The sequence below is a fragment of the Seriola lalandi genome, unplaced genomic scaffold (genome assembly GCF_002814215.2).
Source record: "Seriola lalandi dorsalis isolate HSWRI2012SDOR001 ecotype SW California unplaced genomic scaffold, Sedor1 jcf7180002054606, whole genome shotgun sequence".
Classification (NCBI taxonomy): Eukaryota; Metazoa; Chordata; class Actinopteri; order Carangiformes; family Carangidae; genus Seriola; species Seriola lalandi.
The window spans coordinates 1097265-1125182 of NW_019525159.1; the positions used below are offsets into that span (position 1 = coordinate 1097265).

Consider the following 27918-nt stretch of genomic DNA (forward strand, 5'->3'; position numbering starts at 1 on the left):
TAACTACAAGTAAGTGTTGACTGAGACTCAAGCTCAAAGTGAAACACTCTCAAATGGATATTGATGAAATAATGAGCTAACCATGTCCTCTGCTACAAAACCGACTTCATGAAATTACATAAAAATCCCTGCAATCAATTTATGCTTCAAGAATCTGGATTAGCTGACAGTATAATTACTCTTGGGATCAGTTCTGACAAAGCAGATGAAACCAGGATGACAACCGGGACCGAAGCGTCTGCTTAAACCGGATTCCAGTGCTGCAGAAGCAGAAAATGCTCACCTAAGTGGGAAATTCAGAGGTGATGCTGCAGGGAAGCTGGCTGTGGCTCAGCTCTGACTTTAAAAGAAAAACAGCCTTTGTGGCCAAGGTAAGGGGTCAACCTCAAATGCACTTCAGTGTAAACGAAGAAGGACTTCTAACATCAGAGGCACAAGCAGCTTGAAAAAAAAGAAAGTGCTGCCGGCAATAAAGAACTCTCATTATGATAACAGTGAGGAGCAGCCGACTGAATACTTTCCGTAATGAGAAAACACAGTAGTGCAGGTGTGTTGATAAATGCAAAATCATTTACCTACTAGTATAAGCTTTCCTTTGTCTGCATATCGATATATCTGGTGTCTTGTATTCTCAGTTATTATGGCTGGATCAAAGGTAACATTAGCAGATACCTGATATCCGTCCACATGTTTGCACCTGTTTCCCCTCTCCTAATGCTGCTTGTGTCATTTTACATGTTCCCTGATTTTAACATTTGAATAATGGGAAAGGAGTAGCAGATTGTGGGATTAACAGAATTAAATACTTTTCATAAGAACAGTAGAAAGAGTAGTTGTTGCCTAAGCAGGTGTCTTTCGTTTTCATTAAAGGCCTTTAAGAACTGCGTCCTTCAGAAAACCTCAGCAACTCTACGACTCTGGTGATGCTCAAAGCCTTACCCCTGACATCTGTGATAATTCCTGACATCCATGATCAAGTCTATAAGATAAGACTTTAAGCCCATTCTCTGTAATCCATTCACATGCAAAGTAAGTGTTGATATTGCTGTTGCATGCACCTGTTTATGCTGTGTCACATTTAACTACAGAAAAGGGAGAACCGACCTCTTTTGCAGGGGCACTTTGTGTATACTTGGAAGACTAAATGGAGTTTGACGGAAATTAAAACTTTTAGTATAAAGCTCCCTTGAAGTATCAGGATAAACGAACTGCATAATCCCTGTGAGTGAGTTAAAGACAGAGAGGGAGAGAGAGTGAAAGAGGAGGAAGAATTGAGGCAGGTAGGTAATTAAAGCTTGGGATGTTGGGATGGACTTACTGGCATAGTGGCTTGGATGTTATTTATCACGCATTATTTTCATGTCAGTGCTGCTACAATGCTCAAAGCTGTGCTTAGCATTTAAGCACGAATACTAGCATGCTTGCTGATGACGACCTTACATTCTGCAACTTAAAGGAGCTATTTGTAAGTTTGCTATTGCTACATAGCCACTGTTAGCATGAACAGCTGTTTACTTACCAGTCTTGCCAAGAGCTTCAGCCATTGTTGCATTTAAAAGACAAGAGGTTATAACACGCTCTCTGAGCAGCACTACTTCTTCAGAGCAGACTGGACGCTATAGCGACTTGGTATCGACTGACGGTCGGGCCGGAAGGGGGCTAGCTGGCCAGCGTGCTAATGTCAGAACGAGAGGTCACAGAAATTAAAGCAAAACAAGAGTTAACATTGACGGTGTTTGGTAAGTAAACAGCTGTTAATGCTAACATTGGCTTTGTAGCAAAAGCACAACTAAGAGATTGTTCCTTCAATGGTAGCAGTACTCACAGCACTGTGTCAAAGCAGTTAAAGAAAAAATATGGCTGTACGATAAAATGTGACATTGCTAATATGGACAGAATTCCGTGCGGGCACTGCCCTGCATTGTCCAACATGAAACTTTGACAACTATTTTATACGAAAAAAAATGAAGTAATATTTAATATGAGGACGCAAGATTATGGCTAAATTATCACTTGCTGGCTTGCTTGGTTTCTGAAAGCAACCTCTTTCACAAGTGACTTTAATCAGATGAAAATATTTTATATGCCAAAGCAAAACTTGGTAATGGATATATCTAATTAAATGAATTATTGTGTGGACTAAGGAGTCCAGTATTAGTATGCAGATTTATGGAATTAAATTACTGGCATCAAAAATTCTAACTTCAACTTCAATTTACTGAAAACCTCTGAAATATGTCTCCTTTTGACTTCACTTAATGTTTATTATTCTTCTTTTGTAAGAATTTAAAGAAATATTGTTCAGTCTTTCAACCTATTCACAACAGCGTGGTCCACTGGCTATCCATAGGTGTCGTTCTAGAGGGAGGCCGTGATCCGCAGTGCACCACCAAGTCAGCACAGTGTCCAGAGAGAAGAGAAACAGGGAGCGAGGTCTCCCTCGTCTGTTAGTGGATTATTGGATTTGGATTATCTGTGCAGACAAAATTACCCATTAGGCAAAATTGTAACATGCTCTTTCAGAGCAGCTGGTGTCCACAAATGGTCTGGATAACACTCACCTCACACAATGTAGGAGCAGCACACTGTTTATAAAAATGCCATAAGACCCAAAAGATGCACACACTGGGGAGCCCAGTGCCACATGTGGAGATGATGAACATGTCAGAAAAGCACGAGTAAGATGCGCTCAAGAGTTGCTAATCATCACTCACTGCGGGGGGTGGGGGACAGAGAATGGGGTTGGGGGAGGGGTGGTCTGGACTAAGCTATTTTTATCTGGATACCATGAAGACAGCTGCCATCCAAGTTTGAGACTTTCCTGCACTTTCCATCATCAAGAAGTGACATGAGAAAGATGTGCTGTCACTTCCAATAAGCTATAATATATATATATATATGTGTGTATTTTGATGCTTTGGCAACATTGTTTTTCAAACTGTCATGCCAATAAAGCACCGTTGAATTTGACCGTCACTATCAAGTATTTCTGTTATATTTGTGGTATAATAAAAGTAAAAAAAAAAAAACTGCCTTTAATGCTTTTATAGAGGCCAGTTGTGGAGTGGGTGCTGAAAATCTCATAAGCTCATCCGCTTTAACTGAAAGCATTACAGACTCTGGGATCTGTAACTGCCCGTGTGCCTCTGTAATCTCTGTCCAACTGTAATTCTTTACCTGAGACATCACATATATCCGATGCTGATCACACATCATTGTGATCATGTATATAATGCTGTTGCTCATCCATTAAAGATACAAAACTAGCAGAATATAGAATATTCTGGTTGCTCTCCTGGTTGACCAATCTAAATAAAAAAAATTAAAAAATACAACTGCATTATTGATTTATACTCAACTATTTTCCACGTTGACTAGAAAGCCAGTGGCTCAAGTCCACTGATTATATCAATTAAAAACTGTTGGGGAATGTGGACCTGATCATTTCAGCAGGTGTCTACGACAGGTCACGTTATGACCCTGACATTCCCGTGCCACTTCAGAGTGACCAGGACCTCTGCCATGCATTCGGCGAGAAACGCAAGATAAGGGTCGACAGAGTGACAGTGACATGCTCCACAGCCATAAGCCGGGAATGTAATTCTGTTGATGGTGGCCACATGCCACAGCATCAAGGCTCTGATCCAAACCATAGATCCCTGTCAGCATTCTCCCGCAGCCCAATTTAGCTCTGCATGTGAGTCAATGAATTCCTTACTGAAGATGGAGGAATGAGCTGCATATTAAGAGGGATTTTGCATTAATTAGTGAACCATCTAAACATAGCCCAGGGCTAGCAGCCATGCTATTCTTCATTCCTCCTCACATTAAACTATTTAGTTTTATACGGCTAATACTTGATTTTATTTCCCTTTGTAATAAGCAAATACGAAGCACTGTGATAGTGTAAAGTGCTGTTCCAGTGTATGTCGAGATGCTTAGCTCTACAGTTAATTTAATGAAATGGTATAAAATAAAAGTAACAAAAATAATTTCCTCCTACTTTGCAAGATAATTTGTCAGTTATATAAGGATGATAATGAAGGGCTTTCAAAAAGATTTGTGACCAAATCCTTTAGATACTACTGCGTAAATTTACTCCCAATAATGTAAAGAAGCACTCCCATTGGTGAATAAGTCACATTGCGATCAGTCAATGTTTACCTTTGTTTTCGGTTTTCTGCAAGAAAACCAAATCATAACACGACATATTAACTGGAAAGACAATACATAATCAGTGAGCCATTAACATGACTGTATTGAATAAATTATGATATTAAGAGAATCCACATTTAGAGTAGACAAATAACTTGTTTGAGAAATTTTATTTCCACCTTTTTGTGTAAAAATATACATCAAGAGGGGATTTACTGCAAAAATTATTTGAAATGGAAAATATAATGTTTTTTTTTTTTGAAATTCAAAGCACAACTTCTTTAATCTTAGTTCAAGATGTTGGGTTTGTTAAATTTTGGTACATTCTACATGGGTGTACATTTTTAGCAAATTTGTGTATGAACAGTTAGATAGAACTGGATTGAACAGTGTTTTATATAGCAATGCTGAGAACACCATTCTACATAGCGCCACTATAGTGTAATGTTCATAACTTTTTGTACACTGATGTTTCAAAGTGCAGAAAGTAAATTTTTAAAATGCTGGACAGAAATCAACATCATTCTGGAGTATGAATGTTATGACGATAAAGAATATGATACTGAAGTCTGTAAACTACATCAACATGTAGCAATGTATGTGACTAGTTTCTGAAAAAGATCATAAAATGATGTTTTTGTATATTTTATGATTTTTAAAAGCATTACAGAAAATCTGTTTTTCCAGGTACCTCACATTGACCTGTCTTCTGTTTTCTGTCAATACTTGATTCTCCTGTGTCGTAAAAAAAATATTAAGACCATGTAATACGGCATGAACTTCCTCAATGAATAACGTACGTAGAGCATGAACTGCACTCTGCAAGCTGCTTGAAAACTTGTATTTTTTTCTAAAACATACAAAAGTTTTCTAGTTTACTTTATTTACCCCTTCAACCCAAAAGCAACACAGTCTTCCCCTTTCCCTCCTCCCATTGTGTGGCACAAAGGACTTGATTGCAGAAAGTACTGTAGCTCATGGAGGATTAATAAAACTAGCTTCTCCAACTGGCAAATGTTTGTGAACTTGATCTGGAAGAAGAAATGACAGACAAAGCAGAAAGGGAGAGATTATTGAAAAAAAGTTTCAATGTTTGAAAAGGTACTAATAGTAGTAGTATTAGAATGACCTCTTTAATGTGTAAATCAAATACACAAACCTCTTTTTGAAAACCCATTTTAGGTATCAAGATACCAAACATTTAATACTGAATTACAAGAACATGTTTATAAAATGACGTAATAGACCTGTGCAATTTTCCATCTGATGCAATGGTGCCGTTATTAATGTATTGCATGCTGCATTTGAATATTTCTGTCAATATAAAGCTTCATAAACGTGTTGGAACAACCAAACAGATGTCAGTGCTACTAAGGAGTATTTGTGCTTCTTTTTTTTTTTCTTCTTTTTCTTTTTTTTATAAATAGGACAATAAGAAGGAATAAGAAGAAATTGGAAATTTTAAGGTGTTCATGAGGATAAACATGCAGATAAAATTATATAGTATAGATAAATAGCTTCAGGATTCAGTTTGCCGACCACAGTGGGTTTACTCTGGGCAGCAACTTCCGTTAATCCGATTTTCATGTTTTCTGTTTTTGTTTGTCTGTTTTTTCTTTTTCTTTTTTCATGGGCAGTGAAGTCAAGCATGTTTATGTGATGCACTGTCCTGTGATCACACTGCAGATACAGAAGAAGAGAAACCATATGTACACCATGAGGCAAAGGCACAGCAGTGCATAGAAGAGGGTACTTTTCCTGGTTGGTTATGAGCAATATTGTGATTTTCTTTTGATTATTCTGTCTTTTATGAGTTCCATCATCTCATCAGGGTTTTGCTGAGTTTTGGTTTGTCAGCACAACTTTTTTTGTCACAACTTTTATTTATGCAGAAATTGGTAAAAACAATTCTTCTAATTGGAATATTTTTTGCAGATATATTGCAAAGTTTTGCATATAATTGCAAGTTCTTGCTACTGGGACGGTTTAAATCTGTTAATTCAGTTCAGCATTTCCACTAGAATTTCTTTCCAGTGTGGTTGCAGTGGGGAGTTAAATTGTGGTACAACAGTATATATGTATATATATTTTGGTCAGTTAAAATTATAAAGGCTTTTTTGTATATTTGAAATATAATGAGCGACAATGATTAACGATGCGACAGCAACCCAAAGAGTATGTACAGGTTAGCAGGTTTGGTACAGGAAGTGGAGAAAGAAAAAAAGAGCAAAAAACGAACGAAAGAAGGATTATTAACAGCATGTGAATGTGTCCAATACGCTAAGCCTTGTCTCCACACACTCCTGCACACTTCAGAGTGCATTCCACTGGAACACACCCCAGGGAACACTGGCTGCCATGTGACACACAGCAGCAAACGGAGAGAGAAGCAGCATAAGAGAGCGAGAGGTAGAATGTGGGATTGACGGATGAAAAGGAGAGACAGTAGGATGGGAATGAAAAACTAATCACAGAGGGGCAATTATGAGGAATACGGAATAAGGAAGTGCTACTAGAGCATTAAACCGTGCACCATCCATTTCAGGAACAGGGGGTCAAGAACGATGAACCACACTGGTAAACACTTGACTGTGTATTTAGTATGTGTGGAATTTAATTTATTCTATTATTTACTGGATCATCTTTTCAAACATGATGTAATGTATTATTCATTTCTCCTTGTGTTTTTATCCGAGGCTAAAAGTGCCAAAAAGAATTTTTTCACTGCATTTTAATACAGTGAAATAGCAGTAAAGCTGAACTGGACTCTAAGCAGAGAAAAGATGAAGAGGAGGAAATAAGAAATAAATGAGGGCAGATGAGGTGGTATTAAATCTGAAAGATTCTATGGGGAGCAGTGTTGTGGAAGAAAAGATGTGAGCTTCAGCAGAGTTCAAACACCACAGGCATAACACACTACTGCCAGGGAGGAACAGAGAAATGTGGGTCTGTCTACTCATTCATCAGCTCATACACACCAAAAAGACAAAAGACATGAATTAAAACTAAATGTATCGACTACACTTACTGGTTTGCAGACCCAAAGGTGTTTCCAGAAAATCCTATAAAATGAAAAGTGAATGAAATTAATTGTAGCAATAAAACATTAATAAAACATTACGACTGTCAGGGTAGAAAAAGATGAAAACCCACAATCCTAATGCAATTCTCATTTCACAGCATGCACATCATCTCTGACAGACAGAGCTGTGTATCCGTCTGTGTGCTGTGCACCTAACATGACCCGACACACGCTTTGCCACCCAGGGATGTAGAAAGATGAACAGATGAACAGGTTAATGAGAAAAAAAGAGGGAAAAGGACACAACAATCAAACAGGAAGAAGTGGGGAGGAAGACAGAAAGACAAATATGATCTGCTAACAAATTGGGTTCATGCAAAGTCAAAGTGTTGATGGACGCCTAATGTTGGGACATTAATGAATCTGATAGAAGTCGCATACCATGACCATCATTTTTGTGATTTATTGTAATGATTGCTGTATTTATACTCCTTTTTTTCCTTTTTTTTGTTTATCCTCTGCCAAGGAGGTTTTTTTTCCACCCCTTTGTTTATTTGTCAGCAGGATTACACAAAAAATCATCGATTAATCTGCTGAGGTTTTGATTTATCAATTAGTCCATAAAATATCACAAAATAGTTAAAAACTGTCATTAATAACTTCTCAGAGTCTAAGGGGATGTCTCTATAATTGGGTAATAACAGCAGGTAACGGGTTATGTCCATAGAAAAATGTTTCTGTGGCAGAATAAAGTTTACTCCTCGGATATGTTTGTTCTAACTCACAACTTGTTACCAAAAAAGTCTTTTGCAAACCTTCATCTGGTGCAAAATTTGCATTGACAGTGTAATCACTGCATCGGGACAAGTACATGTTTATTTTATTGCAACACTATAATGTTAGAGTGTTTTGTGTGGTTGTAGGAATTGTCGCTACTTCTGTTATATGACAATCAGTTGTTGTTCTGACTGTCTTAAATGTGTTGTGTTATTTTAATGAAGTAAATAAACAATGTGCTAGATTATCTTCTGAAGGACACTAGTAAAAAACAACAAGTGCACAGAAATAAGATAAACCAACACATAGTGGGTGGAAGACAACTGTATCAATGTTGGAAGAACTCTTTACAGACTCCCCTTGAACCACTGACCGTGCTCTCTGCAGTATTTCACTAGGTGCAGGTAAACAACAGTGCATTTGCAGATGACGAGGGAAGAAAAGAAAAGAAAAAAAAAAAGGCAACTGAAGTAGTAGTCTCACCTCCTGCCTGTGGCTGTTGTCCAAAGCCAGAGAAGCCACTGGGCTGATTTCCAAACCCAGAGCCCTGCTGGGCCAGGCTCCCGAATGACGGAGCGTTCTGACTAGCAAGAGCGCCAAAGGACGGGGCGTTGGGAGGTGAGGCAAACCTGAAAACAGAGGGAGACACAGAGGATGTGATACGGTAAAACCAAAGGGTAACAGCTGAAATTAAAATAAACAGATACACTGAGTGGAGCAGATGAGACAAAATGAGTGGAAACATTATGCCATAGGGCAGGATGCAATTTAACAGCAATGCTTTGCACCAACAATTTATTTGGACAAAGAGGAAGAAGAAAAAGAAACTATGTCTGGGATCTAGTCATTGCTCAGCTGCATCCAAGTAAACATGCAAGCAAGCCAGAAGGTGTCAGATGGTGTGTGTGTGTGCGCATGTTTGTATGTGTGTGTCACGTAGCTAGAGGATTGAAAGACAGGGGTTTAAGCAGTAATCCCCACTACAGGACCCACACCCACTGAAAAGAGAGAACAAGCAAAACAGAGGAAGCGAGAGAGAGAGAGAGAGAGCGAGAGAGAGAGAGAGAGAGCAGGCCAGTTTAATCTGCAGGCAGCATGACCCCAGAGTGAGATTATCTGAGGGGAATAATCTAGTCCTGCACAGAACTCCAGAGTTCTGGGCTCACTCGTATCAAAACACATGGTGGACACACAAAGGTTGTTAAAGCTGCTGAATTCATTTGAGTGGAAGCAAGGAAAGGATGTACAACAAGAATTAATCCTTTCTTCTGTAGCTGAACAGAAATTTCACTTAGTTTAAAGCTGACTTGCTGGGGGCTGTAAAGAGGTGGTCTATTATACTTTATAGTAAAATGTCAGTGCATTACACTTCAGAATAAGGCTGCACAATTAATTTTTAACAAAATTGCAATTTCAATCCCTCTACCTCACTGCAATCTAATTTGTGAAATGACAGTGATTCTTCAGCATTTGCATTAGCAGGGAGACTGGTTACGTCAAATCAAGTCTTTCTAATTTCTCCTCAAATTGCAATGAACTGCGCAGAAGGCAAAGACGAGGAAAAATCTAATGTACCGTGGTATTTGTTACGATGTTGCATATCTGTTTCGTCAGATGGACAAATACTGAGCAAACCTCTTGCACTGGTAAAGGCAGCAAGGACCTGAAAAACTAGGACGTGGACCCTGAATAATGATTTTTCTGTCAAATTTAAAACTTCAATTCAAAAGAAAACCCTGCCACCTGAAATCTTGTTGGAGTAAGAAGGAAAAAATGTGTGTGTATCTAATAGCGGATTCAACACTGTGAAAGCTGCCTCTATTCATAATTGGACAAGGCTTTAGTGAGGGCTTCCATACCCTGCTCCATTTGGCTAACTAGCAAGCCCTGAAACAAGTTTATTTTATTTCAACACTATAATGTTAATAGAGTGTTTAACAAGGCGGTGAATGCTGCTCTTCTGTTACTTCATGTGTTATGCTTGTGTGATGGTGTGTTGACTGAGGGAACACAGATGTTCTGATTTCCAAAAAAGCTTCTGCTTGCTGCAGGCAAAATCCTGCTCCCCCAACTCCCCCCTCTGCATTGCACACAACGCCTGGTGACACTGACATATTTAGATGATTTCTGACTCAAAAGTAACAGCCAAAAAATAAACTGTTGGTACAATATTTGTTACTCAGAGGTTGTGCTAAAATTTTTGCTGCTTTATGGCCCCATTGTTTGAGTAGGCTATGATTTTACCCATTACAATAAATCATTTAAAGATAGATATATTTGTATGCTGCCAAGTGAGACCAGATGTATTCAGGCAATTGCCAAACCTGTGTCTGTTGGCTTCCACTGTCTCTCTAATGAATCAACTAGCAACCACCTTTTACCACTTTCAGTTTTGTGTTAAACAAGGATCTAAACTAGTAGTTAGACCTATAAGCTGGTCAAGAATTTGCATAATTACTCAATGAATGTCCAATATTGTCCAGCATATATCTATGTGCACAATCCTAAAAAAATATTTTCAGATCAAATCTTTTTCTTTTTTTTCTTTTTTTTTTTTTAAACCTTGCACAGAACATTAAGTTTCTTACCCAAATCCTCCCATGTTGGCAGCCGCTGTTCCCTCTCCAAACACCTTACCAGCTGAGGAACCTATGTTGTTGTTGAATGAGGGGCTGGAGCCAAACGATGCTGCACCACCAAATGCTGGGGAACCACCGAAAGAAGGGGGACTCCCAAACACAGGAGCACTGCCAAATCCTCCTGTAGAGAAGAAAATTGATATGTTCTTAAAATGTTTTATAACAGAGAGAATTGGAACATATACAGTGGGGTGCATGGTCCTCATCATTGTTTCTACAAAAGGACAGATATAAAAAAAAAAAAAAGGTGAGTCATGATGTTGTTTTTGTGGCTTTAGCTCATTTACATAGGGTATTTCATCTATGTCAAGGGTATTTGTCTTCTCAGGGAAGCCTCTGGGCTACAGACAGAAAAACACATCAGTGAGAAGAGTTGTGCTCAGACTCCCGTGTTAATATTACTACAAATACATTCCACATGTGGTCTGGACCAGGGCTGACACTGCTTACAGGGTAGTATCAACTTAACATGTGTAAAAAAAAAAAAAAAAGAGCATTTGTATTATAATTTTCTAATGAACACAAACTTTTTCCCCACTGTATCTCATCTAAGGATGATGAAGACATTAACTACATTGTGACTTGTTGTTTACAGTACATTACTGTTTTGGAACAGCAGAGTGTGACAGCTTAATGACGGGATGAATACTTCACACCACCTCAAACCTTCAAAAAAGGAGCAGCGGCAGGAGGGAAAGGGTGTACTGAAATTACAGCCGGGCTACCAGCATGCTTCAGTAAATAATTGATTGAGCTAATGTAACAAGATTACATTCCCGGTACATGGGCCTGAGATGGGGCATTAGTGTGCTGAGTGGTACCAATATCCCAGTGGAGCAGAGGGATAGCTTGGATGGCTGCTACTATTTATCATTAAAAAAAACAAAAAAAAAAAACACGTGATCCACTAGTCTTGGAGCTTGGGTGTGTAGGAGCACAGTAGACTGCATAGACCATGTGGAAGATATAACTGTCCTTTTAATAATAACAGAATCTTGTGTTCTACTACACAGTGTCAGTTTTCTTCCAAGTATACGGCAAAGCATTGAGACCATAACCAAAATGAACTACATGACCTGACACACAAACACGTGGATGTTGTTTATCTGATGAACAGTGACTCTTGTTCACAAAGCATAACGAAACAAGTCGACAAGGACAAAGCCCAGTATCCGCTTATGTCCAGCTGTCTTCACATGTTCTCAACTGCTGCAAAAACCAGCGGAAGGTAAAGTGTGGTAACAAAGTTTTACATTTTCTAACCACACAAGACACCATAATGATCTAAAGAGGCACACACAGGAATTGCGGTAGGACTCCTGATTCCTGTGGCATTACAGGCTTTAAACACATCTTTCATGTTCAAGTTGATACTGCTAACAGGGCCAGAAAGTGGAAAAGTCATCTCAAATAAACCGTTTTGCATAAGAGAGGTGGCACTACTCAGAGAAACCAGTGGTTGATATTAAAACCAGCATACACAGCGCTTCCTTTATCACACATAAAAACATAATTAATCAGCTGTAATGACATTACTGTTTAAACTGTTAATCAACAGTGGCAGTGCTGTTAGTGTACATGCATTTAAATTTACACCCTCTACCCACAACTAAGCAGCTCTAATGAATTGTGATATTCAACATAAATATCACTTCTGTAAAATGATATTTTAGATAATTTAAAGATTTTTATCCAGTGCTTAAACAAATATATCACAACTTTGATTCACTGCACTGTGACTTAGCAGTTCTGATAGGTAACATTGCATCAGCAGTATTCTGGCAGGAAATGACAGAGCATCTGACTACCTCACTTTCTGCTCTACTGGGGTGAGGAGATAAGGACACTTGCTGTAGCGCAGATGATAAAGGAGAAAGCAATGTCAAGAGTTGGGTGCTGAATAAAATATGACTATGTATGGGTGCCCAGGGTTTCTATCACCGCCACCCCTCCATCATTGAACCAGAGCCCCTAAGCCAGACCCTGGAAAAAATGTAAAAGAAGAGGGAAAATCAAACATCACTAATACATGCCATATCTGAATGAATGAATGAATCCCTCCCCTAATAATGTATGAACAGCACATGGAGACAAGTCTGGTCGGAAAATGTCCCCCAGTATAAACTGATAAAATGTTAACTCCAAAGAAGAAGTAAGCGCCGTTTTCATCTCTCAAGAGACTGAGACAAGGACTGAAAAACAGCAGTAATATTAGAACAAAAAAACAAAAACAACAACAAACTATGGGGAAAGTAGTACCTGGTTTTGTTGGAGTAGAGAAGGAGCCAAAGCCCTGGGATGCGACACTCCCTCCTCCAGTGCTAAAGGTCCCACTAGGTTTCTGCTCACCAAAGGATGCCTGTCCAAAACCAAAGGTCTTGGCACCACTATTCCCAAACAGACTGTTGCTACCTACAGGAGAAATAGGGAAATAAATGTAACATTCAAGGCCGGTAAAATGAGGGTTTGTTTCCAGTATTTTTGCTTAATGATTTCCATTTGGTTTCCAGTATGCTAACACTGAGGATAGAGAAAAGAAAAATAAAACATATACCAGCAAACTGCATTTTTTTATAGATTGTGTTGGCCTACCTGTCTGAGCAGACTGCCCAAACCCTCCAGTAGAGGCTGCGGTGCCAAATGGGTTCTTGTTGGCAGCCTCCTCTGTTGGTTTGCCTCCAAGGCCACTGAAGAATCCTCCAGCAGCTGATGAGCCTGCTGTATTGGCTGAACTTGAACCAAACAGACTCCCACCAGTCGATGGCTGCTGCTGGGAGACAATTATTAGTCATACGATGTGTCCAGAATGGGCAACATTTTGAATTTGAAGAGAAAACTATAAACTAATCATGGATTATACCTGTCCAAACACGCTCCCACCGCTGGATTGTTGGCCGAACACAGGGGTGGCAGAAGAGCAACCAAAACCTGGAATAAAAAGGAAAAGAAAAACAGTCAAGATTGAGGTATTCTCTATGAATGGCTGATGATGCCATACACATTTTCTAGTCATCACCATGCACCCTTCTTTCCCCAGTGTCATGAACATAAAGAGCTGACGCCAACACCCCCCCTGCAGAGCCTGTAGACATCAGCTGTGTGTAACTGCAGAGCTGATACATTAATATCAGCTGTCCACAGACACACAGACATTCCTATGCTGAGAATTTAGAGAATCTCTGGGAAAGGGACAACTCCCCTCATGCCACCCCTCCTGACTCAGACCCCACCACCCCAAATCTAACAGCCATTGCCACACCACCAACCCACTCAGGCTGGCAGTAAACTACAGACAAAATAGGGTGTCAAGTGTCACATTTGGCTTCAATCACCACAACATGTGCAGGTCAGCCAAATGAGTTGACATTTTCACATAGCCTCCCTCACTGCCCACTGCCTTTACGGATGTAACAATATAATTCAGTGGTTGTCAGACATTGTTAGCTTCACCATTGTCAGACGCGACTTAACTGTTTGTAGCTGTGTAGCTCAGATTAGCAAATATAACATCACTTTGTCTCTGGCTGACAGTTTATTTTTATGGCTGACTGGTTTGAAATTGAGAAGCCTGTGTACCCCTTTATTTTGGAAGCCTGAAGGTGTCAGTTTTCTCACTTATAAATAGTCACAGAATTTAATTGTGTGAACTGAATATGCCATGTTGATATACATGTGCTATATCACATGTAAAAGTTAGATGACCTCGTGAGAATGATTTGAGAAAAACAAATAGTTTAGATCTAGAACCAATTACCAAAAGGTGAGAGCAACAGCATGTTCATCAAGGTTAGAAAAAAAGTCAATCCAACAGAAATGTTAGGTTTCACTGTTCGGTAGAGATAAATACAACATGGAGAACAAAAACAGTGAGCCAGAAGCTCTTCACCACTGAGATTCAGTACGGACTCCCACTCACCTGAGGGCTGTCCAAAGCTGAATCCTGTAGATGATGATGTGGTGGTGTTACTACCAAACACAGACCCTTGCCCAAATCCAGAGCTCTGGCCAAATGCTGGGGCTGTGCTTTGTCCAAACAGCCCTGAGCCAGTGCTGCTGGCTGTGTTGGCGCTGCTTGTGCCAAAGGAGAAGGAACTGGCATTGCTAGCAGTAGCAGCACCAAAAAGACCTCCCCCTCCAGTAGTCGCACTACTAGAACTTGCTCCAAATGCTGACTGGCCAAAAGAAAAGCCACTGGACGTTCCAGTGTTGGCGGTGGGCTGGCCAAAGCCACTCACCTGGCCAAATACAGATTTGCCAAAACCAGTTCCAGTGGATGTACCAAACCCAGATGAGCCAAATCCTGTGATTGCTGGGGCTGCGGGGGCCGAGGGGGCTGAGGACGCTGGAGGTGCAGCAGGTTGCCCGAATACAGTGCTAGCAGTAGTAGCTGAACTGTTAACAATGGTAAGGGTGGGAGTGGTGGCTGCTTGGGCAACTGTGTTGATAACTGGTGTGACTCCAAGGGCACTGCTGTCTGTTGTTGCAGGAGCAGGCTGAGTAAAAATGGAACCTGGTTTGTCAGAACTGGGAACCTGAAATGCTGCTGGTGTTTCCTGGGAGACAGTTTCTACGGCAGGGGTGGCAGCAGCTGAAGTGGGCACAGGAGCCGTGGTGGTGGTGGTGGTGTCTGTGGTGGCTTCCATCGTGGGAGCAGCACTGACTGCTGCTGGAGGGGAGGCTTCAGTTGGTGCGTTGATGGAGGAGAGAGGGTCTGGCGTGGCGGCCACAGGAGGTGCGGGTGTTGGTGCTGCAGGTGTTGGTTTGGATGCTGTGATTTCTGTGGTGGATGCATCCCCTGCAGACTCAGCTACTACAGGGGGACTTGTGCTCTCTACAGCAGGTACAGAAGCAGTTTCTTTTTCAGGGGGTGGTGTGGGTTCTGAAGGTTTTGGGGGAGCTTTAGGTTCCTCTGAGGAGTCTGGCGATGCTGCAAGAAGACTACTGAAAGATGTAGGTAAAGCTGAGGCAGCTGAGCCAGTCTGGGGAACAGTGAAGGCCGGCTTGGAATTCGATTCAGGAGGCTTGAACAAACTGCCTGACGTTGCCCCCTTGGACAAGTCTGCCCCTGTTGAATCTTCTGCAGACTTTTGGAGACCTGCACCAAAGCTATATTGTGCTGCTCCCTTGCCCATCCCAAGTCCAGTTTCCCCAAAGGAAAATGAGGCAGGAGAAGGTTTGGTGGAGGAATCTTTAGCTTCTTCTCCTTGACCCACACGTAGTCCAGAGAAACTGCCCAGAGTCTCTCCGCCAATTGTCTTAGGGGGCTGTGGCTCTATCCTGAGGGCAGTTGCGGCAGCAGTGGGTTTGGCTGCGTCTCCTGGTGGGTTTGGAGGCAGGGTGGGGGAACCAGTGCCTAGAGCAGGGGAGGTGGACTTTGGTATGATGGAGAATGCCTCCTCTCCAGTTTGGCCAAACGCCATCTTTCCATTTCCACTAAAGGAAAATTTATTCACATCCTTCACTGAGGAGACATAAAGAAAAAACAAAACAGAAAACAATAAGGACGTGTATGTTTTACATGTACAATTATCTGATACTAAGCTGCTCTCTTATTTGTTACCTTGAGACATTCCAGCTCCCTGAGTAACTGAAGCAAAACTGAAGCCTGTGGACCTGCAAAAGAAACCATTTAAGTCACAATGAAACAACAGTGAGAGAATCTATGGCCTCTTTAATGGGGCATATTTCAGACTGAAACAGAATATCTGGGATCTGGGAAATCGCTGCAGTCTCTGGGGAATCACAGCAATACAGAGCTGCATATAACTATTCACCTCCACTGACACCTTGCTCACCCAAGTGCTTAGATCAGGAGGCAGGGGCAAAGTGAGGAATGAATTAATTAGACCTGAGCCACTCTCTTAATATTTGACCAATGATATTGCTCCACTGGCTACACTGACCAGTCAAGTGAACGATCAAGTGCAGTTTAATATAATGGAAGGGAGTTAGCTGGTTGCCCCAAATCACATTTGAGTGGAAAAGTCTATGGTTTATGGATAAGGACAGAACATATTTCAAGCTTGTACAGTAAAATAGAATAGAGGGAATTTGATATATGAATACTCGAAAAATGTGAAAAATGGTATTAGAATTATTTTTGTAATTTTATTGTGTCATTATGATAAATAAAATCATGAACATTCAGTATAATTTACAAAGGAATGTCAAGTGATCTGAATATTTCAGAACGCTTCATAATCTGACTCACCCTGAAGCGAAGGAGAAACCTTTGCTTTGCTCCACTGAGCTAGCAGGAACCACGGAAACATCAGTTTTGGACGGTTGACCTGAAGGACACAAAGTTGATGAAGTCAGTGAAAATCTGTCATGGAAGATGCCGCATCACCTTAATTCATTCCAAAGCAAAATAAAATGTCACAGTTTTGTAGACCAATGGTCAAGGATCATAAGCAATTTTCTGGACTGTAATTGTGTTTATGCGTGACCCATTATTCAGTACACAAATATCAAAACAGTGCTTACCAAACACAAAGTTTGATTGTGGGGTTGTTGTACTTTCAGTGGGCATCTTCTGAATACCCTGGGTAGGATTCTGCAGAGACAGTTTTAAAGAGGCACTGACTATTGCATCTTAATTCTGCAAGGCTGTAATACTTGATAACAATATTATAACGGTTATGAAATTTCAAAAATGGTTATGCAACTTTCTCCACACTACTACAGATTGTAGTAAAGATGTAGTAGAGATGTAGACAGACTACAGCACAGGTCCAATAGCTGTAATCTTGAGGCAGAAATAGCGAAAAAGCACACGTGGCTGGAGATCAGTATGTTTGGGTCATTCGCATTAATTTGAACTTGGGCCCATATAAGTACGAAGATTTGTGCGAGGAGTTCCCCTGTCACCCAACTGCAATTTCTAACATCAGCATGGGAGGGCACTGGGATTTTTCTCACCCGTGCAGTTAAAGGTCTGTCTACACATGCAAAACTCTCAGCCGTCTGTGAATTTTTGCAAGTTGAAAGTTGAGGGGAGAGAGATCTAATAACACTGGATTTTCTTGATTTTGAGTATTTAAATAATAGAATGTAAAATGGGTAAAACTACAGTGAATACATTTATCTGCGTCTGCATCATGCCACTGTAGGAAGTTTATTTTAACCAAGAAAAAAAATACTTTAAGTATATGTGGCTCATATGGACAAAAACAAAAACTTCATATTGTTTAATCAATTCTGTAAAAATATTTGGTGTGTGTGCCATTCACTGTGTGTTTAAGAACAGTTTGTGAATAATGTGTTACCTAGGTGAGAGGAATAGAACGAGACATTACTCGTCTGTGAAAAGATGTATGTCAGCTGTCAGCGGAGTGATGGACAGATAATACTCACTCGTTTAGCCTGGTTAGAAGAAACTGTTGCAAAGACTTGAGCTGCTGGATCAGATACCGATGAGCTGGGAAAGAGAGAAGACGAAGGAGAAAAGAAAGTGTTCAGAAGCACCGTACAATTAAACATAATGAGCTATTCATGTTTAATAAAATTAGGTGTCCAAATCCTGTATATGGTCAACCCAAAACCTGGTCCCTGCTACCAAGGTGTCTAGTATGTATAGGGATGGAAAACTGAAATTATACTGTATGTGTGAGCACACACATTTATAACACATTTCAGATTTTGTTGTAGAAAAATATACATATTGGCTCTCTATATTGGGCTGGGATTCATTTGAAGGTATGTCTGAACCGTTACTGTTTGACAGAGGGGAAGCATGCTAGTGCAGAATCAGGGAAAAGCCCAGTTTCATAATCATCTTACTCTCACAATGCCTCACTTTGCTTACTTATTATTGTGAGCAGGCTTATTTGGGAAAAGCCCCAAGGTGGGACGGCCTGCCAAAACATCAAGCACAAAAGTGTAGCACAAGCCTAGTGAGGCAAAAAGAGTGAGGTGCAGGAGGCAGCAAAGGGCCAAAACATGAGTGTGTGAATCATGTAGTGAATAAAGAGCCAAATGAAAGACATGAAGAAAGGGAAGTGAAGAGGATAATAATATGAAAATAGACCATAAGGGTCATGGGGCATAGAATGCACTCTCACTGTTTTGTTTTGGCTCCATTCTCATGCACACTGTTTTTTAATATTTAACCAGTGTTTCATTTAAAATCTGTTGTGCTGGTGCTGGAGTAGAGCCAAACCAATAAAATACACATTACAGTTTTAATGTTGTATGTGACATACAACTATATTACATACATGAGCTTTAGGGAGGTTAAGAAAGTGAAGGAAATTAAGACAGAATTTTTAACTCTGAATATTGAAGGCATAAGAGTAAAATTTAAATAGCTGAGTAATATTAGCATATGGAACACATGTAATGATTCAAGAAACAAGGTGGGTGCAGATACATGAAGTCGTCGAAGACTGCTGGCCTCTGCCAGTCGTGTGCAGTAGCTAAGAATAGGTGGAGTCATTGACCTGATAAATCTATGCCGAGGAGACACACTCAAAACAAACACTGGACCCCTTGAGGTCTCATAGTGACAGACTGTCTACTCTGTATCCGAAATAGATCCAAGTGGACACAGGCATGATTTAATGCCATAAATATTATATAGCATTCTTAATATTGAACAGGATATAGATAGGACAGGGCTAGATGGGCAAGACAGATACATGACATAGTTCTTTATTAATCTTAATAGCAAATTGCATAAAATGGGATATGTAAAATCTTAAGTTATTTCATGTCAAGCAGTCTTTATTGGTACCTATACCAAAAATGACTCCAATCCAATTCGAAGTAGGATGGATGAAAACTAGCTGGGAGGTACAATCTCTCTTATCTTATTGATGTATACATCTTCACTATGAAGCTTTGAAGTATAAACACATTATCTCTCTGCCTTCCTAAAACTAAGAACTACAGCATTTGGTTGACAATGATTCAGGGGCAAACAGCTGAAATGTGTCATCACTGAGTGCCTAAAAAATACAAACATTGTAGGACTGTTTACAGTTATTATTTCAACAGTAGTGCCAGCCGATAGGTTTGTCAAATTCAGTCCTTCTAGAGCCTAATAATATTGTAGATTCTCTGAACTGCTCATAAATCACAACAGGTTTAGTGAAATCACTGTCACTATTTGAAAGGAGGTGCATCCAGTCCACAAAATACACAGCACTCCTAACGTTAACTGGTGAAACTAAAAAAAACAGTTGTCATATTTTTTGGTAACCAATTTTTCCAATTCTGCACTATGGAAACGGGATGCCTCATTTTATCAGAAAGCAGACAAAGCAAACAACTTATTCAACAGAAAAGGATGAAGCATGGTGTAGTGTTGGATGCATACTCTGTCTGCCAAATGACACATTTTCTGAACCAAATTAGTAACTGTAATCCTGTTTCAATGTTAAACTGGCAGATTTAAGTAAATCCATAGCAGAGACTGTCCGTTAATCAAGGAAATTCCACAGCATGATTCAAAAAATCAGTATCATCAAGTTTTACCTTAGGATATTGGAAACTGGCACAGGAGGCCCCTTGTCCTTGAGCTCCTGAACATTGACCACCTGAGGAACAGTCTTCAAAGTGGACTCTGTCAAGGAAGTACTGACGACAGCTGGGACAACCAAAAATGCATATGTGAGCAAATCAGACAGAGATGTGCATACAATGTTTATATTAAAAAAAGAACAGAACAGACATATGTAACTGAATGACCTGAATGTTTCCATGGTGATGTAAGCCTAGTTTGAATAATACTAAAACTAACAGTTTAGTAAGGGAGTGTAAGATGTGATGGGGCTATGAGCTGAGACATAAAGCTGTCAGTTTCAAATGATTTGTTCTGCAAGTCTGTGTCTCCCCCTAGTGAATGACAATGGGCATAACAACACAGTATTAAACAAACAGCTTCTTTTACACAAAGTGTTGCCCGTAACCGTTCATCACCATTTAAAAGTAAACAACAAAACAATTATTTTCAATTGCAGTCAAAGGATGGGGACTGTTGCATGTTTAGATTAGATTAGATTAACTTTATTAATCCCACAACGGGGAAATTCATTTACCACAGCAGTTTCTCCTACCTGTCTTCTGATTGGCCATATGCCTGCGTAGAGCAGCAGTGGCTGCAGCCTGCTGGGCAGGGATGGTGACAGGTATGGTTCTCTCAGTTGGTGGGGCTCCATGTTTTACTGTCTTAGTGGCAAGAGCAGTGCTATCAGCCCCGCTGAGGTTGATCTTATTAGTTGGAACTGAAACATAAATAGAGTGGGCAAAATTTATGAAATGAATCATGTCTATTGGTGTTCAATAGTTGCTCTCTGTGTTACATGTGACATTTAAAAGCAGTCATCTCTTGGCTTTGAATGCTAAACCGTGATGAATGCTATGGCAATAGTTTGTATGAATTACTTACTAGGGCTGGCAATAGGGCTGAGTCCGAAGCCCATACCCTGGACTGAGTGAATTTTGGTTAAAGGGGTGGACTGGATGGCTCCGAAGCCAGGCTGGATAGAGGGGGTTCTCACGACTGTGGGGTGGCGGGGGTTGGACAATGCTGGGGGTATGACAGTCATTGGAAGTGGCTCTGGTTGTAGTTCTTCCTCCTCCAGCTCCAAGTGAGCCGGGTGGGGGTCCAGGGACTGGGACAGGGAGGAGGTGGAGCTCACATCATCCAAGTCCTCATAGTATTTAGGTGAAAGGAAGGCTGAGCGAGACAGGTTGGCTGGAAGAGAACAGATGAAGAACGTCTAAATAACCAACATCAGTGGTACAGCTGCAGTATAGTTATATTTTTGTTTAGTGTCATCAATATTAGAATTTCAACATGAATCACTGAGATCACGGAGTTCCACAAATTCTTATAAGCTGAATTTTGAGATGTTTATCTCTTTACTTTCTTAATCCTCTCCATCCCTGGTGGGACATAAGGTTGAGATGTTTATGCAGTCTGGTAAAATTACTTTTGAGCTTCAAGCAAGCTGTCAGATTTCTGAGTCTTGATGAAACAACTGACGAAATAAAAGGTTACATCTCGTTACTTCAATACAGTCTACTCTTGCTCAACAAACCCAATTTATGTGAATATGTTCCCAGCCTTTACTTGTTTAAGCAGATCTTTCTTAGCTTGTATTTAAGACAAAGCTAAAAATATATTTGTAAACTTTCATACAACTATGTTTAGTCTGTAAATCAAATTTGCACAAGGAAAATCAAATAAGATTCCCACCTTATATTAGTGTTACCCTTAGTTAAATTAGTTTGAGTAAGAAATGTGTACCTGGTGCTGTTGAGCGGACAGGAGGCATCTGCCCCTTTGAGAGGAAGTTACGTAGCTGGGATTGTTTCACCGGTGATATCTTGACTGATGGAGAAAAACATCTGTAGTTAGTGTTTGTTAAAACTAAGAAATGTGCTATGCTTTTCATATATCATAAACATAAACAGATTAGTACCTGGAGATTTGGATTTGGTCTTGGGAGGGGTAGTGTCCAGCCTGGCTTTCAGGAGTGCATCCCTTAAACTCTCAAGCTCGCTTTCCAAACTGTCAAAAAACACAGAAACAAAATGTTTTAAATTGCAATCATCCTCTTTTATAAGACCTTTTTGCAATGTACTAATAGTTATAATTAGAAATGAATATTAACATCATGTAAAGGCTGCCTCACTGAAGGAAATGAGTGCAATCTTTGTTATTCATCAACTCTGATGATTACATTGTTAGCTATTACACTGTCCTATTATGAAAAACAACCTGCTATGTTGAATTTACTCTGTTTTAATTATTCAAAAACTGCTCTAGATTCAAATTGTAGCCCATTTAAGTCACAATTAACTTGAGGTATGAAGACTGTGATTCCCAAAGCCGCTCTGCAGGTTCTCCCTTCTCACAATGAACAAAGTTTAATACTTATTTATCCCTAAGGTTTTCACATTCCTCCTCTCCTACTCCTTGTTCTTTGCCCCTCCCTACCCAGAAGTTGTTGCTGTAGCAGTATTGCGGTTTATAGTTGGCGTGGTAGTCTTGTTGTAGAGCCGCAGTGAAGTGAGCTCCTTAACCAACTGGTCCAATCTGTTCTTTTGTTGGTTGATGATGTACAGGTTATTGGCCAGTGTAGTGTACAGACCCTCACGACCTGGCACGACCATGTGTCTGTGAAGAGGAGAATTTTTTCATTACAAAGGATATTCAACCCAAAATCTTTTCAGTAGCAAATACTCAACTAGCTGCTGCTTTGTGCTTACTTCAGTTTTTTCTTCTTCTCCAGGTGTTTCTCCCATTCCACATCCAGCACATCATTGACATCTTCCACAGCAAACATAACATACTGGTACAGTCTGCGAATCTCCTGGATAAGGAAAAACATAAAATAAAATAGACAAAATGCTGTGAGTATTTAGGGGATACATTTAAAGGCTTTCTGATATTTTTGAAGTGTCAACTCATCAACATTATTTGAATCATCTGTCTTTCTGTGTCTCACCTTGAGCTGTTCCTCACTGCGCGGGTCCAGAGGTTTTTTGTACAGCAGCTGTCTGTAATGCCTGTCTTTGCCCAGCTCGCTCTGGGCTATGGCTTCTTCTGCCCCAGCAAAGCCTTCCAATAAGGTGGTCTTGAGAGTCCCAATGTCGCCATGGAGAGACTGAGAATCAGAAAAAGAAGAGAAAAAAAAGGATGGAAGAGGACAGCGATGTCATTGTAAGCTCAATTCAATAAAGAGACTGAAGTACTTAATCAACAAAACAACTAAACATGTATGACTGTGCAGTTTTGGGCAAAGCTCACATTATAATTCTGCCAATACAATCAAGTCTAGATACAAACAATAGATTAAAAAGTCTAAAAAGATTATTCAGCCTTTTTTATATGAATAAATTTACCCAAAAGACTGAAAAGGCTTGACTGTGTATGGTATATACCTTTGACAAGTCATAACACCACTGCACTTTTCAACATCAAAAGTTAAAGGGGAGAAGAGCAGAAGGAGGCTATAACCATCGGCAGCAGTGGTGGGCACATGTCCACAAGTGTGTGACGCCAGACCCATGTTTAAGCATGTCAGAGGAGAGGTAGCTTAGCTCAACCCTAAAATCATTATAGATAGGGTTATTCATGTTCACCTTGTTTTGTGTCTGTCAGTTTACCAAGAGTTTTTGACACCTGAAGCACTCAGGAGGCCCAGATAGCTGTAGTAATGAATGTCGAAGAATGAAATGCTTCAACACAGAAAATGACTCACTATTTTATTTACTTACGATTTTTTATTAAACATAAATAGAAATAGATAACATAAAATTAATGAGCCACTCTTTCATACTCATCTGAAAATTGAATTCAAATATAATTTGACTAACAAGATAAGTGTACAGGACAATGTTGAACCAGTTTATTTTAAGTTGGCCCCCCATATGATCAGGACATTAATAAAATTATTTTGATTAGTTTGTGCAGGCAAAATAAAAAATTTGTGCTTGCACCGTTTTTGAGAAATTAAATATTATACTTTAGAACGTAGGCCTGAGCAACCCATTAGACTCCAAAGTGGTGACTCATTCATTTGTGCAAGCAAAACAAACAGTTTTGCTCCATTAATTCTCAAGTTACAAGCATTACACATCAGATAAATAAAGTGTGATAACTTGAGAAATAATGAAGCACAGATGTTTGTTTTGCTTCTACAAACAAGCACAAATGATGTAAAGATGAATAAGACCACTCTGGAGGCATGTTGGCATTAATGTGGTGCTGACACAATTGGCCTAGAGTTAAAATTCTAATATTTAATTTCACAAACATGGTTTGAGCAATGGTTTTGCGCTCTGCCGCTGCTGAAAGCATACAGGGGAAACACTGTACAATATCTGAACAGGTTTTTGTTTTTCAACTATGGTCTTACCTCTGTAGTTTCTTTGATCTCCAAGGTGAATATATGGAGGTCCTCTGACTCTTTCCTCAACTCCTTCATCTCCTCATTGGTGCCAACCTTGAAGTCAGCTCGTGTGCTTCTTGCCTTAAGGTCATCCATCTCCTTCTGGAAGTGTGCAATCTGACCACGAGTCAAAGACATGCTAAGTTACGAAAAAATTTGACTTATTTCGACACTCTTAATATTGACCAGCACTGAGGTGTACCAGTTATTCGTTAATCCCTCACTTTCATGCAAAGTCCTTTCTCAGTTCTTAGTAACTGCTGCAGTAGCTAGTTTTAAACTAGTGATTAACTAAATGCACCATTACAGCAAAGAAATGCCTTTGCTAATTACAGTTAACTCTGAAAAATTGTGTATCTTGATTAAAATACAGAAAAGAAAAGAAAAAGTATAGTTTGCCTACATGAAAAAGAATTTACAGATTTACCATTGTGAAAAATTAAACAAGGAGATTTGCAGTGTTCAGTCAAACATAAGCACCTACCAAATACATTTATTTCCCCAATATGGTTTGGGCCACGAGGCTCTCTTTTTTTTTTTTTTTAACCAATTAAAAGTGGTACTCCTGTGTTGATTGGCTGACGTGTCTCACCTCTTCCAATATACCAGCCATAATGTGATCCGACTCTTTCTTTTGCTGTAGCTGCTTCTCCAGGGCCTTTACACTAACAGCTGCCTGCATCAAGAAGAATATCATCAAAATCTACTTTGCAAAGTCAGTGAGAAAAAAAAAAAAAAAAATTATACACACCTTAAAAGCTTTGTCATCTACTTAGTTAATATACCGCTTTCTCATGCTACAAGCAGTTGGTGTCAGCTGAATATTCTGTTGCTAAGTAGCAACCACTACCAGCACAATTCCATAGCAGTTACAATTTAACTGACCTTACAACCACCATGCAAATGAAAATACTGTGCGTTTTATCTGCTAGACACTCTTTATCATAGCTGATTTGTGTTTGTTGATTGTTACTTTTGTCACTGCTTTACTTTTTCTGTGATCAGTTTACTGTGTATAATGTTAGCTATTAGCTGTCAGAGGCTAATGTGTTGCTAATACAGTGTATTAGAAATTGTTTGTTATTCTCATGTGGACCCTGCATATACATTTTACAAAAACAAGACTGTTTTTGTACTTCCAATGTGTGCTGAAAATTATTCCTTTAATGCTGATATTCTGTTTCTCCCTGTAATATCACATGGTAGGAGGAACCAAATGTAGCTAATTTAATGCTAATTTAAATTCAGTTTTCTTGTAACTCAAATAATTCATGTTTAATACAACAATAGTTTTGGTCTCAGCTCTTGTTTATGGTGTCTCATCTTTCTCTAATTTGCAATCACTATCATTGCAGTAACAATTTCACAACTATTCTCTTCAAAAACATTTAAGGCCAAATGTTAAGCCTTTACTGGACCTTCGTTTAGTTTGGTTATGCATAACTGCACCTACACACAAAATGAGAGCACACAAAATATTTATCTAGTTATGTTCGGTATTTTCGGTCAAACCAAGGCTAAATTAAATGGGTTGCCATCATAAAAACAGAGAGTTGAGAAATACAACTTGCTGAACATTTTATAGTTCTTAAATATCAGATGGAGGTTCCCTGCCTTTAGTGTGTCTCTATAATGGACTTGTTTATCTTTTAGAATATTTTTCAGCTAAATATCAACAAACAATTATAACAACAACAACAATAATAAACAAACAGTACCTGTGGAGTTTGGACACCGCCCTGGGCAGCAGGAGTAGGTTTCTGGACAACTGTGGGTGGCGTGCTGGTTTGAACTGGACGTACTGGAGCTGAGGCACAACCAACAATATTAGAGATCACAATTCTAGTCATGGAGATTTCAGAGTTAAAGAAGTCTTTGATAGGAAAAATAAAATTAGAGTGACAAACTTGTGTAAAGTTTGGACTTTCTTACCTAATACAGCTGGTGGCTTAGTGGTTGAGAGCGGAGGGGCGGTTAAAGTACTGGAATTGGAGACAACGGTTTTAGACAGTGGAGAATTGAAGGAGAAAGACTGTGGCACTGGGGCTGGTGCTGGGGTCTCCACTGCTGAAAACCTTTGGAAAGAGCAGACGTATTTGTATATATTTTAATGTATGTAAAAAAACCTCAAGTGTGTCAGTCAGAGTAGCCTAATATATGATAGTTCAGTACCTCTCACTTAGATTCAGTTTCACCGTAGGTGGGGAAGCAGTGGCAAGGCTCTGTGGTGTTGGAGCTGGAGCTGGGGCTGCCACTGCTGACGGTTTGATGGAAGGGGTACTGAAAGAAAAGGCTGAAAGTGCTGAAGGAGTGTCAGAGGGAGGTTTGGAGGCAAAGGAGAAGACTGAAGATCCTGAACCAAAAGGTGTGGTTCCCCCAAGGGAGAAAGCTGGAGTGGCTGAGGTGGAGCAGGTGGATGGGACCGAGAAAGTGAAGCTTGATGATGACGACGAGACAGGAACTGTAGGGACAATGCTGAATGGAGCAGCGGAAGAAGAAGCAGCAGGAGCTGGAGGAATGGACGCAGCTACTGAAGTAAGACCGAGGTTAGGGAATGCTGCTGGGGCAGATTGGATGGAGGCAGCAACTCTGGGTGGTTGGGTGGCCAAAGAACCTGTGAACAGAAAATAAATTAGATGTCATATCTTAATGTAGGAGTGACTGAATTAGGCTTATAGAAAAGAATAAGTCCACATTTTTCTTGGTTGGTTAGATGCTAACAACCACATTTCTGTCAAGCTTCAAAGGAATTTGCACAAATGTTACTGAACCTCTTTCTGAATGAGTTTGACTGGGTAAAAACACTGGTTTTCTAGCTTCATAAAAAAAAGTTCACTGTCTAGTCCAATTTTTTTTTAAACTGTTTCTACCTCTTTTGTGCTACCTGCAAGTTGTCAAAAACAACTGAGTATGTAAGATGATATGTCTGTCAAGTCAACAGCCTATGATGGCACCACAGCAGGACATGGAAAATCTGGCAAACACTATTAGATAATATTCACTTGAGGAAATATATCAGTGTATTTTAGGCTAAAACTCAATTCACTGGTGTTCTTACCTGGCTTGGGCAGTCTCTCTCCCTCCAAGGGAAGGGGGTTGGGGGGAGAGACCAGTTGCTTAACCCCAGGATTGAGGTTGAGTAGAGCGAATGGGCAGAGTAATCCCTCCGTGGACAGCATTAGCATAGTGGGTGCTGGGGGTAAGGTCTTCTCATCAGCTTTAAAAAGGGTGGAAAGACAAAATATAAGGAAAAAGAAAAGGAAAGAGAAATTATCTATATGATGTACAGAAATACACTTAAAAATATGCTATGTTACCATAATTTCACAAAACAGACCAAACACATAACTGTCACCAACAAACATACACAGTCCATCATCCTCCGTTGTGTAACTCCCTCCTTTCCTCCCTCTCGGATACA

At 39.9% G+C, this 27918-nt stretch overlaps 1 protein-coding gene across 2 annotated transcripts in view; it reads right to left on the reverse strand.

Moving 5' to 3' along the window:
* Positions 1 to 4308: 4308 nt before the first annotated feature.
* The window catches only part of nup214 (nucleoporin 214), a 31107-nt gene continuing 7497 nt past the window's right edge, over positions 4309 to 27918 (reverse strand). Inside the window, exons 11-36 of one of the 2 annotated variants that reach the window (XM_023419531.2) lie at positions 27556 to 27714; positions 26670 to 27111; positions 26430 to 26572; positions 26216 to 26304; positions 25090 to 25173; positions 24465 to 24614; positions 23052 to 23210; positions 22813 to 22916; positions 22541 to 22720; positions 22023 to 22111; positions 21848 to 21931; positions 20984 to 21292; positions 20652 to 20819; positions 20071 to 20182; positions 17950 to 18013; positions 17080 to 17149; positions 16805 to 16883; positions 16154 to 16206; positions 14510 to 16054; positions 13454 to 13521; positions 13186 to 13360; positions 12853 to 13005; positions 10543 to 10714; positions 8438 to 8583; positions 7184 to 7217; positions 4309 to 5186 (exon numbers count right to left, since the gene is read on the reverse strand). In XM_023419531.2, coding sequence (XP_023275299.1) covers positions 5150 to 5186; positions 7184 to 7217; positions 8438 to 8583; positions 10543 to 10714; positions 12853 to 13005; positions 13186 to 13360; positions 13454 to 13521; positions 14510 to 16054; positions 16154 to 16206; positions 16805 to 16883; positions 17080 to 17149; positions 17950 to 18013; positions 20071 to 20182; positions 20652 to 20819; positions 20984 to 21292; positions 21848 to 21931; positions 22023 to 22111; positions 22541 to 22720; positions 22813 to 22916; positions 23052 to 23210; positions 24465 to 24614; positions 25090 to 25173; positions 26216 to 26304; positions 26430 to 26572; positions 26670 to 27111; positions 27556 to 27714 — 4868 coding nt within the window. In that variant the 3' untranslated portion in view covers positions 4309 to 5149. Of the gene's footprint in view, positions 5187 to 7183; positions 7218 to 8437; positions 8584 to 10542; positions 10715 to 12852; positions 13006 to 13185; positions 13364 to 13453; positions 13522 to 14509; positions 16055 to 16153; positions 16207 to 16804; positions 16884 to 17079; positions 17150 to 17949; positions 18014 to 20070; positions 20183 to 20651; positions 20820 to 20983; positions 21293 to 21847; positions 21932 to 22022; positions 22112 to 22540; positions 22721 to 22812; positions 22917 to 23051; positions 23211 to 24464; positions 24615 to 25089; positions 25174 to 26215; positions 26305 to 26429; positions 26573 to 26669; positions 27112 to 27555; positions 27715 to 27918 lie in introns of both variants that reach the window. The other variant, XM_023419530.2, reaches the window with a different exon arrangement.